This window comes from Hemitrygon akajei, chromosome 4, assembly GCF_048418815.1.
Source record: "Hemitrygon akajei chromosome 4, sHemAka1.3, whole genome shotgun sequence".
Classification (NCBI taxonomy): Eukaryota; Metazoa; Chordata; class Chondrichthyes; order Myliobatiformes; family Dasyatidae; genus Hemitrygon; species Hemitrygon akajei.
The window spans coordinates 87756172-87772684 of NC_133127.1; the positions used below are offsets into that span (position 1 = coordinate 87756172).

General features: G+C 42.7%; 2 protein-coding genes across 2 annotated transcripts in view; one reads left to right on the top strand and one right to left on the bottom strand.

Annotated features, from left to right (window-relative positions):
• etfdh (electron transfer flavoprotein dehydrogenase) overlaps nucleotides 1-6411 on the bottom strand; it is a 45600-nt gene extending 39189 nt beyond the window's left edge. Inside the window, exons 1-2 of the mRNA XM_073043006.1 lie at nucleotides 6228-6411; nucleotides 1595-1741 (exon numbers count right to left, since the gene is read on the bottom strand). Coding sequence (XP_072899107.1) covers nucleotides 1595-1741; nucleotides 6228-6261 — 181 coding nt within the window. The 5' untranslated portion in view covers nucleotides 6262-6411. The remainder of the gene's footprint in view (nucleotides 1-1594; nucleotides 1742-6227) is intronic.
• Nucleotides 6412-7090: 679 nt separating this feature from the next.
• LOC140726515 (uncharacterized protein C4orf46 homolog) lies at nucleotides 7091-14662 on the top strand. Its single transcript, XM_073043008.1, has 2 exons — nucleotides 7091-7359; nucleotides 14258-14662. Exons 1-2 carry the CDS (start codon nucleotides 7171-7173, stop codon nucleotides 14411-14413), a joined length of 345 nt encoding a protein of 114 aa, XP_072899109.1. The 5' UTR covers nucleotides 7091-7170; the 3' UTR covers nucleotides 14414-14662.
• The last annotated feature ends 1851 nt before the right edge of the window (nucleotides 14663-16513 follow it).

Genomic DNA, 16513 nt, shown 5'->3' on the forward strand with positions numbered 1-16513 from the left:
CTAGGGCCCTTTGTGGAGGTGCAGGAGGAGATGAATGGGCAGGTGCAGCACCTCTTATGTTTGAATGGATAAGTGCCAGGTGGGAGATGTCAGGAGGGACAAGTGGACAAGGGAATCACAGAGGGAGCAATCCCTGCAGAAGGCAAAGAGTGTGGGGTAAAATATGTGTTTGGTGGTAAGGTCTTGTTGAAGATGATGGGAGTTGTGGAGACTGACGTGTTGAATGCGGAGGCTCATGGGTTGGTAGATGAGGACAAGAGGAACTCTGTCCCTGTTAAGGCAACAGGAAGATGGGGTGAGCGCAGGTGTATGGGAAATGGAGGAGATGTGGTTGAGGGCAGCATCAATGGTAGAGGAAGGGAAACCCTGTTCTTTGAAGAATGAAGACATCTCTGATGTCCTGAAAAGGAAAGCCTCATCCTGTGAACAGATGCAATGGAGACAAAGGAACTGAAAGAAGGAAATGGCATTTTTACAGGAGACAGGGTGGGAAGAGGTGGCCCCCATTTTTCCAACGTTCGCTTTACGACAGCTCGCTGTTACGAAAGACCTACATTAGTACCTGTTTTCGCTAACCAAAGAGGATTTTCGCTTTTACGAAAGAAAGACGCCTGCTTTATACATGTGTTTGCCCCGAGAAAGACTACAATGACCGTGAAGCCTTGTGTGGGCAGTTTTTTGCGCATGCGTGTATGTGCATACACATGTGCGTAGGCGTGTATGTGCACATGTGTGTACGTGCCGATTTTTTTTCTCCAAATCGATTTTGGCTCGCTGTCTTCCCAAGTTTGATAAGTGAAACTACACCGTACATACAATATTTCTATTTTATATAGGGTGTATATTTATCATATCATTCCTGCTTTTACTACATGTTAGTGTTATTTTAGGTTTTATGTGTTATTTGGTTTGATTTGGTAGGTTATTTTTTTGGGTCTGAGAACGCTCAAAAATATTTCCCCATATAAATTAATGGTAATTGCTTCTTCGCTTTAAGACATTTCGGTTTACAAACAGTTTCATAAGAACGCTCTACCTTCTGATTGCAAGGGAAACCTGTAGTCAAGTTAGCCATGGGAATCAGAGAGTCTATAAAAGACAAGTTGTCTCCAGAGATGGAAACAGACAGATTGAGAAATGGGTAAGAGGTGTCAGAAATAGGTAAAATGGATTTAAGGGCAAGGTGGAAGTTGGAGGCAAAATTTATGGAATTGATGAGCTCAGCATGGGTGAATGAAGCAGCATCAAGCAGTCGTCGATGTAGCAGAGAAAGAAATGGGGTGCATTACCAGGGAAGGCTTGGGACATGGACTTTTCCACATAGCCACTTCATCCACCCTCTCCCAACCACCACTAATCACCTTTTGGCTTTTTCTCCTCCACCTCCCCCCTTATTCATTTCCTTTGATGCTGCCTGACATGCTCAGTTCCGCCAGCATTTAGTGTGTGTTGCTATTCCTTTCATCTGTTTAAACGTCAGTAAAACATGCTGAATTTTGGATAACAGAGGGATACAAAGTAAATTTCAATTACTAAATACTGACATAAAATCTGATCTGACCAAATTTCCAAATATTCCAATTCTGTGAGTTACCTTTCCATCGTGGATCTTTATCCCGTGGATGGACTGTGTAGTGTGTTGTGATACGGGAAACTGAAGAGGAGGAAGAACATCTTCCAGCATACACCAAGATTGGTACACATCTCCTCCGCAGTACGTTGAAAGGACACAGACTGTGCACTGTAGAAGGTAAACAAATTGAAAGGCACTTAAAAACACACGTACCTACTGAAGATATTTGTTGCTTCAGAATGCTAAACTTTGACACATAATTAGCAGCTGATTTATGCACTTCACACAAAGAATTTGGCCTTGAGTTCAGATCATACTGCATATATCTGCATACCAAACCAACCACAGCTCTCTGAAATGACTTGAAGTCCAATTGCAAGTGCGCACCATACAACCTAGACACTAGTTTAAAACCTCAGGTATGAAATTTCTCATGTCCACATTGAAAATTTATGTGAAATAAACTCTAAAGCCAAAATTTGACTGGATCAATTTTTTTTTAATCAAAATAATTTCAAGCCTTATGGCCACTTTTTATCCTCACAATCAGTGGGAATTATTATATAAGCACTCCATGAATTTGTGATTTTTTTTATTTGAATCTGTTTGTAGTCCAAAGGTTTTGGGCAGTGTTAGGATTAAAAAATGTTTAATTCAGCTTCATGTTTTTATGGATTAAAGTGGCTAATGAGGCCAACATAGGAACATACGGTAGTTTATTTCACAGGTAGACCAGAAACCAATGGGGCAATTGGATCTATTTTCGTGGGATAACTCACTCAGTCTGTCTGTGGGCTCCTGATGCATGATCTCAAATTTCTCAATACGTTTCTAAATACCTGTATTCCATGTTGGCATAGGAGTGTTTGGACAGGTCTTGGACCAGTGCTTCTCAGGAGTTGGTGGGGATGTTAGATTTCTTCAAGGAAGTTTCATGCATACCTTTGGACCTCTTTGTCTGTCTACTCTACCTGATAATTTCTTTCCAGGACCTATCTTAGAATAGGACCACAAGAGATTCTGCAGATGTCTTGAGGAACACACAAAAACTGCTGGAGGATCTCAGCAGATCAAGCAGCATCTATGGGGGGGGGGGGGCAGTGGGGAATGAACAGTCAACTTTTCAAGCTGAGACCCTTCAACAGGGCAGGATGTTCTCAAAATAAGGCACCTACTTTGGGAGTCTGTTGTGGGACATGTGAAATGCAGCATGTCCAAAGTAGCCAAATGAATATGACTAGGCTTAAAACACTTCAGTGAACCTAGAGAACTTGGCAAAAAGAACATTTGCACTGCTTTTCCAAGTGTCTTGAGATGCCTGTGACAGGTCATCTCAGAGCATGTGGGTAGAAATCTCTGCTGTCCAGTGGACCATGAGTTCTGTGACAGATTTGACGTCTTCATCTTCAAATATTCCTTTGTCCATTGACCAACAGCACTTTAAAGATAATGGTGAGAACCTTCACTTGCTGAGAAGTGGCTCCCAGCATACTGAAAGTGATCGCTTTTCTGTTCAGACCCTGAGCATTAGCCTTCATTGTCAGAGTACAATGTGGTGCTGTAGTGGGAGGCTGATAGACCACTTTCTCGTTACAGATCTTGACTGAGGCCTATCAACTTTAAAACTTCAGTGAAAGAGTCAATAATGGCTTTGAGGTTGGCCTCTGAGCATGTGCAAACACAAGGATTGTTTATGTACTATATCTTAACTATTGGATATCTTTGATCCTCTTAGGCTGAGTAGCTTCCCATTGCTTTTGATGATTAACTGAAGAGATAACATGCAACATTGTATCAAAAGACAGCTGTGTTTGGGCAATGATGCAGTCTTCTTTGACACACATTTCCATTGAGCATAGTTCTACTGCAGATCACTGGTCAATATCATGGCTTGGGTGACATCACGGAGCGAGCATAAAATGTAGAAGAATTTCCGTCAGCAGTTGAATTTGAGAAGAGTGTGCCATGGTTCACTTAATGAACAGAATCAAATTATTTGGTGTGATTGAAAAAAGCCATGTGCATTCAGTGTACACTTTACACCTGCTTGTTAAAGCAAGTCGTCTCTCTTCCACCAATTAGGTACTTGAGAATTACGTGAGAGAATAGGACCAATCAAGTGCGACAGTGGAATACTGTGTATGAAACCGGAGGAGATAGCAGAGGTGCTTAATGAGTACTTTGCTTCAATATTCACTATGGAAAAGGATCTTGGCGATTGTAGGGATGACTTACAGTGGACTGAAAAGCTTGAGCATGTAGATATTAAGAAAGAAGATGTGCTGGAACTTTTGGAAAGCATCAAGTTGGATAAATCACTGGGACCCAACAAAATGTACCCCTGGCTACTGTGGGAAACGAGGGAGGAGATTGATGAACCTCTGGCGATTATCTTTGCATCATCAATGAGTGTCAAGTCAAACTTGAGTTTCCAGAAAGTATTGGACCTAGAGGCAAAAGAAAATAAAATTTAAAAGTAAGAGCAAGAATTTACTGATGGAACCTACAGCCTGAGGGCTGCTTCTGCCTGGGACATTTGGGCGGACCCCGCAGCGTCAGAGTGGCAGTCCAAGAACAGCGTTGGAAACCGCGGTAAGATAGTGAACTTTAAATAACTTGAGACTGTTTCATGGCAAACAGCACTGTTGTCACTGTGTTTGGGTAAGTGCTAACTTCACCACGGGATCATCGCGGCACTTCTCGGAGAAACGGCGTGAGGCTTAAGAAGTGCTCGCGAACATTCGAGAGAGTTTGCCCGGTTCGGAACCATAACAGTCAGAGGCCATAACTGTCCATTGGAGGTGCAGGTCCGAGTTCGTCTACGAAGTCCGAGAGGCAGCCAGTTTTTCACCTAATGGCTTATGACTAATGACTTAACCTTATGACTGATTATTTATAACTTATGACTATTGACTAATAACTAACAGAACTATCAAACTGCCACACTTGAGAAAAATAAAAAGGAAAAAAAAGGAAAAGTCGTTTGGTCATTAAGTGGAATCCGGTTAAAAATCTTTGGGTAGGTGAATTCAACTCTTTCAAGTGGGGAAGCTGCACATGTTCAAAAAAGAACAAGAACTCTGACTTGACAATGAGGACGGGAGAGGTTCCAAAGGATTGGAGGGTTGTGGATGTTGTTCCCTTATTCAAGAAAGAGAGTAGGGATAGCCCAGGAAATTATAGACCAGTAAGTCTTACTTCAGTGGTTGGTAAATTGGTGGAGAAGATCCTGAGAGGCAGGATTTATGAACATTTGGACTGGCATAATATGATTAGGAATAGTCAACATGGCTTTGAAGAAGGAGTGAGCAACTTCAGGTTCCTGCGTAACAATATCTCTAAAGATCTATCCTGGACCCAAAACATTGAAGCAGCTACAAAGAAGGCATGACAACGGCTATATTTCATAAGTAGTTTGAGGAGATTTGGTACATCACCAAAAATGCAAGTAAATTTCTACAGATGTACCACGGAGAGCATTTTAACTGGCTACATCACTGCCTGGCATGTGGCTGCTACTGCAGAGTTATAAACTCAGTCAGCTCCATCATGGGCAGCAGCCTCTGAAATGTCCAGGACATCTTCAAGGAGCGCTACCTCAAAAAGACAGCATCTATCACTAAGGACGCCCATCACCCACGTCATGCCTTGTTTTCGTTGCTACGACCAGGAAGGAGGTACAGAATCCTGAAGGCTCACACTCAGTGACTCAGGAACAGCTTCTTCCCCTCTCCATCCAACTTCTGAGTGGATATTGAACCCATGAACACAACATCACTACCTTTTTCCACTATATACACACACATGAGCAATTCAGTTTTTTGTTATTATGTATTGCACTGTACTGCTGCGACTGTCGTGAATCAACAAATCTCATGACAAATGCTGGTGATATTAAACCTCAATCTGATTACAATGTTATGCTTACATACTTTAATAAGATTCTAACAGTTAGGGTGTGGACAGTGTCCTTTCCTCGATCCTCATTTTGTAACACCTCAGTGCAGATAAGGCAAGATAACACTCAACTATGGAATTACATATAAACGTTTGATTAAAATTCAGATCAATAAAAACATTTTAATGATTCTTGAACTCGGTGGTGAGTCAAAGCACACACAAGTACGTACTCAACTTTAACTGGAAACTTTGTAGCTGATAATTCTGGTTGTACCATTAACCTTTGACACACTTCCAACATGGGCTTCCACATATTACACAACGTGTACACGCGTAACAGAATAATCTGTAAACAGGTAGACGTTAAAATGTTGTTGTTCAGATACAAGTTTCTTTGTAACTTTTAATCCATAGGATTATTGCAAAGCCACAGTTAAAGCACGTTGTGCAAAAAAAGTAAGATTGTCCTTTATTATGTATGTATACATATTATTGACATTGCCTCACTATCTGGTGTTCGCAAGTACAGCAAGAAAAGGACAGGGCAGTCACCAAAAGGCTCCCATATTTAGAGACTTCACTCTCGATTTTTACTCTCTTTATGAACCGGTTAAGTTTTTTTTTCCGTACCGACCACAACGAGCTTCGATGGCTCTTTAAAAGAAGCAATGATTCATTGTCAATTGTGTGCGTCTTTGCTGTCCAGAGGCCGATCTTTGTTTTCATCTGAGAGAGTGAAGAAAATGTCACTCACCTCGCGTTGTAAACCTGTAAGCTGCAAACCACATCCTGGAGACTCCTATTACCAACTGACAACAGCACAATTCACCTCTCTCGGTGACCAACAACGCACTGCCGACTGCTCAACCTCGTCTTTCTCGTTGCCAAACCCAATGGGCCCCACTAGAACCACCTACTACTCCTGCGCCAGCTTTCCCAATGCACTCTGAGAAATGTAGTCCAACAGTAGGCATGCGGACTGCGCATGCCCATTGGCTCCTGGGCCGTCTCCAATAGGTAATAACTATCTCGGGTGACGCCGGGCCTTTACCATATTAATACAGTTAGCGGCTCCAACAGATTTGCCCCTGTTCACAGTAACTTTTATGTATGTATTTTTCCCCGTAGGTGCTGCCTGACCCGCTGAGTTCCCGCAGCATTTTGTGTGCGTTGCTTTGGATTTCCAGAGTTTCTCGTGTTTATGATTTTTATACAGTGTTTGTCGTTCTCTGCGTCTCATTCCCACGTCTGTGTTTGAATTCCCGCCTGTTTGACTGGGTGTCAAGTTTAATTTAATAATTATCTCATTAAAGAATCTCGAATGTTTGTTAAAACTGCTTTTATTAATATAATCTTTTGAAAAAGTCACTGGGCAAATTGAGTACAGCCTTTACACATTGGAATTAAATGGCTGGAAGTGTCATGTGACTTCGCAAATTGCCCGAAAGGGAGATGATTTTAACTTGATCTAAGCCCCTGTTTTAAATTAAAGATAAATAATCACCGACTAAAGTCGTTCGTCTCTCAGCTGACCGTTTGGTGTGGATTAACAATCAGCGTCTATTCCTGCTTCCAAGCAGGCACGGGACGGGACTGGCCAGGCGGGGTCTTTGTTCGGCGCGCGATTTGACGGTTGCTGTGGCGGAGTGCGCGCGAGGGCGAGGATATCGTTGTCGGATCGCGGCGCGCGGGAGAGGATGTCGCTGTCAAACCGCGGCGCGAGTGATGGGGCGGCGGGCGCGCGGGAGAGGATGTCGCTGTCAAACCGCGGCGCGAGTGATGGGGCGGCGGGCGCGCGGGAGAGGATGTCGCTGTCAAACCGCGGCGCGAGTGATGGGGCGGCGGGCGCGCGACAGCTGCAGGAGCTCGAGCTGCAGATCGACCAGGTAGGCGGCGATTAACGGGGACTGGCTGGCTGAAACCTCTCCTTTCCCGGAGCCGGCTGTAACTCCGCACTCCTCCCCACCTCCGGTGTCCTTCCCGGAGCCGGCTGTAAGCATCTGGCGTCCTTTCCCCACCCCATCCCATCCCATCTCCTTCCAGAACCCATCCTCTTTAGAGCCGGCTACAACTCCTCCATTCTCTTCCAGAGCTGGCTGAAACCTCTCCTTTCCCCACCCACCCCACCCCATCCCATCCCCTTTAGAGCCGGCTACAACTCCTCCATTCTCTTCCAGAGCTTAATGTAAACTCCCTCCAGAGGACGACTGCACCCCGCCACCTTCCTACTCCTGGGGTCAGCTGCAGCCCCCAAGCCCTCCCATTCCAATGGGCTCAACTATACCTTCCCCTCTGACAATGGTTGGAGCTGCCATACCTTTCCACAGCACAACACCACCCCCAAACTCCCACTATTTCCTTCCTAGGAGGTGAATTTCCCCATCCAATATTCCTGCCTCTCTGACTTCTCCAGCAATAACTGCCTGGAATGACTAGAGCAGCAATTGCATTTGAATATCTTTAAATTTCACTCCCAGTCACATAAAGAACATCTCAGACATCCCACCTCTCCCGGAAGTTCCGGGAGTCTCCCGCATATTGATAGCGGCTCCCTGACTCCCGCAAATTATGTACAATATCCCAGAATTTGATTTTTTTAGGGGGGGGGGGAAGAGAGAGAGAGAGCATCCTGATTGGTCTCTCTTTGACCTAAGTAGACCTATCAGTGTTCTCTGTGGGCGGGCTTTACAGTCTCTTCCATTGTCCATCAGTTCAGTTTAGTGTCCTATGGCAGAGTGTTCCAAAAAAAGAAAATATAAAACGTAATTCACCCCAGACTACACTAAAGTGTACCCCTGCCTAATAGAGGTCAGTAGTCAATACAGAGAACCAAGATGAGGTGAATCCAGAGCACATTTTGACTTTGGCAGAGAGATTTCCAAATGCAATCAAGGTAGATGCAAGAGAACAGCTCCACTTGGAATCCTGCATTATGTCTCAACTAACCTTGAAGGACTGGTGCCAAACTACAAAAGTTTGCTAGATGACGAGTTCTGGGGGAAGCTGTCCAAAGTAAAATCTGTCAGCACAGGGCAGTTGAGATTCAAAGAGCTCTGCCAGTTGATGAAGCTGCTTTTGGTGCTGCCAAATTCTAATTGTGATGCAGAAAGGGCGTTCAGCATGGTGCATCACATTGAGACAGAATTCAGAAGTCAGCTGTCTCACAAAACACTTGTGAATCTGATGTCTTGCAAAATTAACAAATTCATTGACAGACTGCTATGAGGTTGAGACTTCCTGTAAAATGCTCAAATTTGCCAAGCAAGCCACATCACAGTACAAGGAAAGTTTCCAAAAGAAATAGAAAAGCTATTTGCATTGAGACTGCCAACAAAATACTCAACAAATATATATAATGTGTATGTGTATATATGTAAATAGTTTCAATATGTGATCAAATAGTTGTGTTTTTCAATGTCCTGTATACATATGTCCTGTATACATACAGGTCGACGTGTATGGAGGTTGCCGGGGGGGTGGATATGGGGTTGTGGGAGGTGGGGGTGGTGGTGCTACCTCCCTGAAATGAGTTTTTGCAGGGTGGGATGTCTGATATCTTTCCTTGTCCAATCACAGTCAGAGCATCTTCTGCATAGAAACTGCATCAATTTCTGAAAGCAGCTTGAAATCATCTTCTTGAGAATAACTAAAAAGTGTCCAAAAGCATTGATATTCTTGGCGGCCTGTATCTTGTTTCTCAGGAAGCTTTCTTGTGAAGTCAGTAGCTTAATAGTGTAGCCAGGTATGAATTTCTTACTGCAGCTCATCTATACAGAATAAAGGCACAAGCCATGGTAATATAGTGCCAAATCAAGCTGGAATTGACCAGCTCGCCATCTGTTACTGCTATTTACACACACTTGGCAGGAATGCAGCGAGGTGAACATGCTGCCTTGTTGCCTTGCTCACAACAGGGATGCCCAGATGTCCTTTAACAGGGTAAAAGACTGTGTATGGTAGAGCCTTCCTTACTGCCAAAATCTGTCATGGCTTTGTAACAATATTTAAATATCTCAAATAATTAGAAATAACTAAAACTATTAATAACTTAAATAATGTTAAAGGTGCTTAAATAAGACTAAACATAATAAAATGTCCAGTAAATAAAACATTAAAATTTAAGTAAGCAAAGTCTGACCTTGCTCTTTACCGTTTAACCTATAGGTTAGGCATTCCTATTCAAATCATACCAGTGTGTATATGCCTGGCAGGTCCAGCTTGTGTAGGATCCAAGAGGCAGATTCTCCTACACTGCATTGGGGAATCCCATTGTGACTGGGCTCTGACATTGGATTTCATATCAGTCCAGCAGAGTTGGCTTTATAGATTTATTGGCATCTCACTTGGCATGTTCAGAGTTTCCAAAGAGTACACGTGGTTATTTCTACAGCAGTTTGAATGGGGCACGACTGCGCAAGAGTGTGGAGGTCGGCCAGTGAGAACAGCAGGAAGAGTTTAAAAGGACACAGCTTTACAGAGCAGGCGTAGAAGTAGAGGGAGTAGGAAGGTCTTGGCTCAACGGGGCTTCGGCGATAACGGGTCACGGTGAGGTAGGTTATCTGTTTTGAATACAGACAGAAAGAATGTATGTGAGGCCAGTTTTCAGTGCTCGGTGTCAGATATGGGAGGTCCTGGAGACTCCCAGCCTCCCGGATGGCCACATCTGCACCAGGTACATTGAACTGCAGCTCCTTTGGGACCGCGTTAGGGAACTGGAGATGCAGCTCAATGACTTTTGTCTGGTCAGGGAGAGTGAGGAGGTGATGGAGAGGAGCTATAAGCAGGTAGTCACTCCGGGGCCTGGGAAGACAGATAAGTAGGTAACAGGAGAGGGAAGGGCAAGAAGCAGGTGCTAGAGAGTACCCCAGTGGCTGTGCCCCTTAACAATAAGTACTCCTGTTTGAGTACTGTTGGGGGAGACGGCCTGCCTGTAGGAAGCAACAGTGGTCGTGCTTCTGGCAGTCTGGCCCTGTGGCTCAGAAGCATAGGGAAAGGATGAGGATGGCAGCAGTGATAGGGGACTCTATAGTTAGGGGGTCAGATAGGCGACTCTGTGGATGCAGGAAAGAAATGCGGATGGTAGTTTGCCTCCCAGGTGCCAGGGTTCGGGATGTTACTGATCGTGTCTGCGATATCTTGAAGTGGGAAGGAGAACAGCCAGAGGTTGTGGTACATATTGGTACCAACAACATAGGTAGGAAAAGGGAGGAGGTCCTGAAAGTAGACTACAGGGAATTAGGAAGGAAGTTGAGAAGCAGGACCTCAAAGGTAGTAATCTCGGGACTACTGCCTATGCCATGTGACAATGAGTATAGGAATAGAATGAGGTGGAGGATGAATGTGTGGCTGAGTAATTGGAGCAGGGGGCAGGGATTCAGATTTCTGGATCATTGGGTCTTCTGGGCAGGTGTGTCCTGTACAAAAAGTACAGGTTGTTCTTGAATCTGAGGGGGACCAATATCCTGGCAGGGGGTTTGCAAAGGCTATTGGGGAGAGTTTAAACTTGAATTGCTGGGGGGTGGTAACCGAACTGAAGTGACGGAGGAAAGGGAGGTTGGCTCACAGATATAGAAAGCTTGGAGACAGTGCAAAAGGGAGGATAGGCAGGTGATAGAGAAGGGACGGGCTCAGATCGATGGTTTGAGATGTGTATTTTAATGCGAGGAGTATTATGAATAAAACGGATGAGCTTAGAGCGTGGATCAGTACTTGGAGCTATGATGTTGTGGCCATTATAGAGACTTGGATGGTGTAGGGGGAGGAGTGGCTACTTTAAGTGCCATGCGTTAGATGTTTCAGAAAGGACAGGGAGGGAGGCAGAAGAGGTGGGGGCGTGGCACTGCTGATCAGAGATAGTGTCAGAGCTGCAGAAAAGGAAGAAGCCATGGAGGGGTTGTCTGCTGATCTCTGTGGGTGGAAGTTAGGAATAGGAAGGGGTCAATAACTCTACTGGGTGTTTTTTATAGATCACCCAATAGTAACAGGGACATCAAGGATAGGGAGACAGATTCTGGAAAGGAGTACTAATAACAGGGTTGTTGTGGTGGGAGATTTTAATTCCCCAAATATTGATTGGCATTTCCCTAGAGTGAGGGGTTTAGAAGGGGTGGAGTTTGTTAGGTGTGTTCAGGAAGGTTTCTTGACACAAGATGTAAATAAGCCTACAAGAAGAGAGGCTGTACCCAATCTGGTATTGGGAAATGAACCTGGTCGGGTGTCAGGTCTCTCAGTTGGAGTGCATTTTGGAGATAGTGATCACAATTCTATCCTTTACCATAGCATTGGAGAGGGATAGGAACAGACAAGTTAGAAAAACATTTAATTGGAGTAAGGGGAAATATGAGGCTATCAGGCAGGAACTTGGAAGCATAAATTGGAAATGTTCTCAGGGAAACGTAAGAAAGAAATGTGGCAAATGTTCAGGGGATATTTGCGTGGGGTTCTGAGTAGGTACATTCCAATGAGACAGGAAAAGGATGATAGGGTATAGAAACAGTGGTGTACAAAGGCTGTTGTAAATCTAGTCAAGAAGAAAAGCTTACGAAAGGTTCCAAAAACTAGGTAATGGTAGAGATCTAGAAGATTGTAAGGCTAGCAGGAAGGAGCTTAAGAATGAAATTAGGAGAGCCAGAAGGGGCCATGAGAAGGCCTTGGCGGACAGGATTAAGGGAAACCCCAAGGTATTCTATAAGTATGTGAAGAGTAAGAGGATAAGATGTGAGAGAATAGGACCAATCAAGTGTGACAGTGGAAAAGTCTGTATGGAACCAGAGGAGATAGCAGAGGTACTTAATTAATACTTTGTTTCAGTATTCATTACGGAAAAGGATCTTGGCGATTGTAGGGATGACTTGCTGTGGACTGAAAAGCTTGAGCATGTAGATATTAAGGAAGAGAATGTGCTGGAGCTTTTGGAAAGTATCAAGTTGGATAAGTCACGAGGACAGGATGAGATGTACCCCAGGCTGCTGTGGGAAGCAAGGGGACAAATTGCTGAGCCTCTGGCGAGTATCTTTGCAGCATCGAGAGGTTCTGGAGGATTGGAGGGTTGCAGATGTTGTTCCTTATTCAAGAAAGGGGGTAGGGATAGTCCAGGAAAATTATAGACCAGTGAGTCTTACTTCAGTGGTTGGTATGTTGATAGAGATGATCCTGAGAGGCAGGATTTATGAACATTTGGAGAGGCATAATATGATTAGGAATATTCAGCATGTCTTTGTCAAAGGCAGGTCGTGCTTTACGAGCCCAAATGAATTTTTTGAGGATGTGACTAAACACATTGATGAAGGTAGAGCCGTAGATGTAGTGTATATGGATTTTAGCAAGGCTTATTGAGAAGGTAAGGAGGCATGGGATCCAAGGGGACATTGCTTTGTGGATCCAGAACTGGCTTGCCCACAGAAGGCAAAGAGTGGTTGTAGACGGGTTATATTCTGCATGGAGGTCGGTCACCAGTGGTGTGCTTCAGGGATCTGTTCTGGGACACCTACTCTTTGTGATTTTTATAAATGACCTGGATGAGGGAGTGGAGGGATGGGTTAGTAAATTTGCTGATGACACAAAGGTTGGAGTTGTGGATAGTGTGGAAGGCTGTCAGAAGTGACAGTGGGACATTGTTAAGATACAAAACTGGGCTGAGAAGTGGCAGATGGAGTTCATCCCAGATAAATGTGAGGTGGTTCATTTTGGTAGGTCAAATATGATGACAGAATATAGTATTAATGGTAAGACTCTTGGCAGTGTGGAGAATTAGAGGGCTTTTGGGGTCTGAGTCCATAGGGCACTCAAAGCTGCTAAGCAGGTGACTCTAGTTAAGAAGGCATACAGTGCATTGGCCGTCATCAATCGTGGAATTGAGTTTAGGTAAGAGAGGTAATGTTGCAGCTATATAGGACCCTGGTCAGACCCCACTTGGAGAACTGTGCTCATTTCTGGTCGCCTCACTACAGGAAGGATGTAGAAACCATAGAAAGGGTGCAGAGGAGATTTACAAGGATGTTGTCTGGATTGGGGAGCATGCCTCATGAGAATAGGTTGAGTGAACTCGGCCTTTTCTCCTTGGAGCGACGGTGGATGAAAGGTGATCTGATAGAGGTGTTCAAGGTAATGAGAAGCATTGATCGTGTGGATAGCCAGAGGCTTTTTCCCAGGGCTAAAATGGCTAGCACGAGAGGGCATATTTTTAAGGTGCTTGGAAGTAGTTACAGAGGGGATGTCAGGGCTAAGTTTTTTACGTAAAGAGTGGTGTGTGCATGGAACGGGCTACCAGCGGCAGTGGTGGAGGCGGAAACAATAGGGTCTTTGAAGAGACTCCTGGATGGATACATGGAGCTTAGAATAATAGAGGGCTATGGGTAGGCCTAGGTAGTTCTAAGCTAAGGACGTGTTCGGCACACCTTTGTGGGCCAAAGGACCTGTATTGTGCTGTAGGTTTTGTATGGTTCTATGATTTTAAGATTTTCTTCCTCTTAAGTAAGCGTTTGGCACAAACTGGAAGGGCTGAGATGGCCTGTTTCCATGCTGTAAATGTTATATGGTTATAAGTGGCTAAATGCAAGTGGAGCCCTTTAGAATTGTAAGATGTATCCAATTCAGTTGTTTATTTTTTTAACTGTTGTATGTAATTTTTGCAATTAATGAGGCTATGAAAACATGGCTAAAGCAGTAAGTTTCAAGTTCCAGTGCTTGTTTATAGGCATGTTGTTAAAGATTATGGTGTGAGCTGACAATACAGTAAGTACTATTTTTCAGTTTAAATTCTATTTTTACTTTGTTTCATTTCAGACTGCTTTGTATTTAACTAAAGTTTGGGAAATCACATCATCACTCTCAGCTCAAGTTGAAGACCTGAGCGCAAAATGTTCAGCAAATACACAGTTTTTGAAAGCATGGAGGGATCTTCTCAAAGAGGGGTATGAATCCCTGAAACCGTGCAATTGATCAGAAAGATACACAATATTATCCTTCACGAAGAAAGAACATGAATTTTCATGATGGAAGCATGATGAATTGCTTTTAAAGTCAAAGAAACTGTCATCAATAGTAAATCAAATTCAAGCTGCATTTTATAACTATCTCATGCTGCTGTGAAGGATGATAAACTTGGTGCACTTAAGGATGTTTTATATAACTTTTGTAAGTCACTACTACTTTGATCCCAAAATAAACCTTTTGTCAATAAACTGAAAATTTGTTTGCATCTTTTAAGTTCAATATCGTTGAATTGGCGGGAAGACAAATTGAATTTGGGAATTTATGTTTGGAACAGGAATAGTACTTTACAGTTAAATTATGTTTGTACTTAGTTAAAACTTGATTATAAAGATCTGAGCAAAAAGTGGGGTAGAGACTGGTAAATTTTCATTACATCATTTCCTGTGATGGCTTTTCTTGAGTCCACTTCAGTGTTTGGAAATGCAATTATTGAAGGTTTGCTGAACCACCTTTCTATGAATATTATTCTGCAAATGGATCCTCACATTTCTGTATTGCCTAATGTGAACATATGGTCAGTGAGCCCTAAAGTTGTTTAGCATCCGAATAATTACTTTAATGTCATCAGAAACATGTTTGATGTGTTCTGTTTGTTACAGTACCTATTTCACAGCCGATTGTGTGCAGGGAAACAGTGTATTGAATTCTGTGACTGTTTCTCTGTTTAAGATTTAAACCATCTTTTCCTTTTTGAGATTTGCAATCACAGTGGCAATTGCATTCTCAAACATTTCCATACATTTTATTCCCCCAAGTATCAAAATGGAGATCAGTGTGTTTTTAGCAGCAATTGTCTATTACTGTTCCTCTTGGGAGTTGTCTATAAAATTATTTGATAAACTAAATATTGAAACCTTTTTAAAATTGTCAAATCTTTCAATCATAATGGGCTTGACATTTTTACTTGAATTATTAAAGGTAAAAATCAGTACATATTATGACCATGTTTTCTAAAATGTAAAGCAAAATATTGGAAATAATCTGCAGGTCAAGCAACATCTGTGGAGGAAATGGACATTTCAATGACCTTTTGTTAGAATCATTGACCTGTCTCCACAGATGGCTGATCTATTAAATAGTTACGAAGTTTTCTGTTTTATCTCAGTCTTCAACATCTTTAGTTCCTTTACTTTTTTTGGTCTATTTTAACAGATCTAGTTTTTTGTGACTTTTAAAAATTTCCTTTGTGACTTGAAGATTTTTCTTTTGATACTATTGGTAGAAGTTTTATAAACATTATCCTATGCATTATTGCACTGAATATTTGTTTGGATTAAGTATCTTGTGTGTTTGAATTAACCAATGGAACTTTTTCAGAAAAATGTTATTTAGGCTTTTGCTTTATATACAAATATTGTCAAATTCTTGAACTATAAATGTTTCATCTTGACAACTAATTGCAATGTAAAAATTAGTTACTTAACCCTTGGAATTTTGGGAAGCTGTTTCAATGGTTAGTATGCTATGTTCATTTAACCACAAAATTTAAGGGTTTTTGTTTGCAATAAAATTGTCTACTTTCTTAACATGGACTGTTTATGCCATTGGTTTCCTTTTTGAATTTCCAAGTCATGAATCTGCAAAAAGAAGAAAATTCTAAGATCAAATTTATCATTTGCCTGGTTTCCATTCTAAGTTTATTGATGTCATTTCTATTTATACAGTGCACTTGCAAATAAAAGAAATTGTTTTGATCAATTATAATACTTAGATGTGGTAGCAATCCCAGTAGTAAATTGATTTCCAGAATCTCCATCAGCATAGGTGCACCACAAGGCTGTGCTTAGTCCCCTGTGTTAAACACAGCCCAACCTATCACTGGCTCATCACTCTCATCCTGTCTATCTTCATGGTGCATTGGTTCAGAAAATTCAATAGTGTAGTCAAGGATGCCTGCCACCCTAGCTATTCCCTTATCTCTCTTCTAACTCATGGGAGAAGATAAAGGAGCTTAAAAGCTCTGACAATCAGACTCAAGCACAGTTTCTCTACTTCTGTAGCAGTCACCTCTTTGACACCCAGAGATGCTGCCACTTTATTGGACTT

Excerpts from the sequence above, each read along its gene's own strand:
- LOC140726515 (XM_073043008.1), top strand. The coding sequence starts at position 7,171 with ATGTCGCTGTCAAACCGCGGCGCGAGTGATGGGGCGGCGGGCGCGCGG. Across the intron at positions 7,360-14,257 it reads TCGAGCTGCAGATCGACCAG|ACTGCTTTGTATTTAACTAA; the intron begins GTAGGCGGCGAT and ends GTTTCATTTCAG.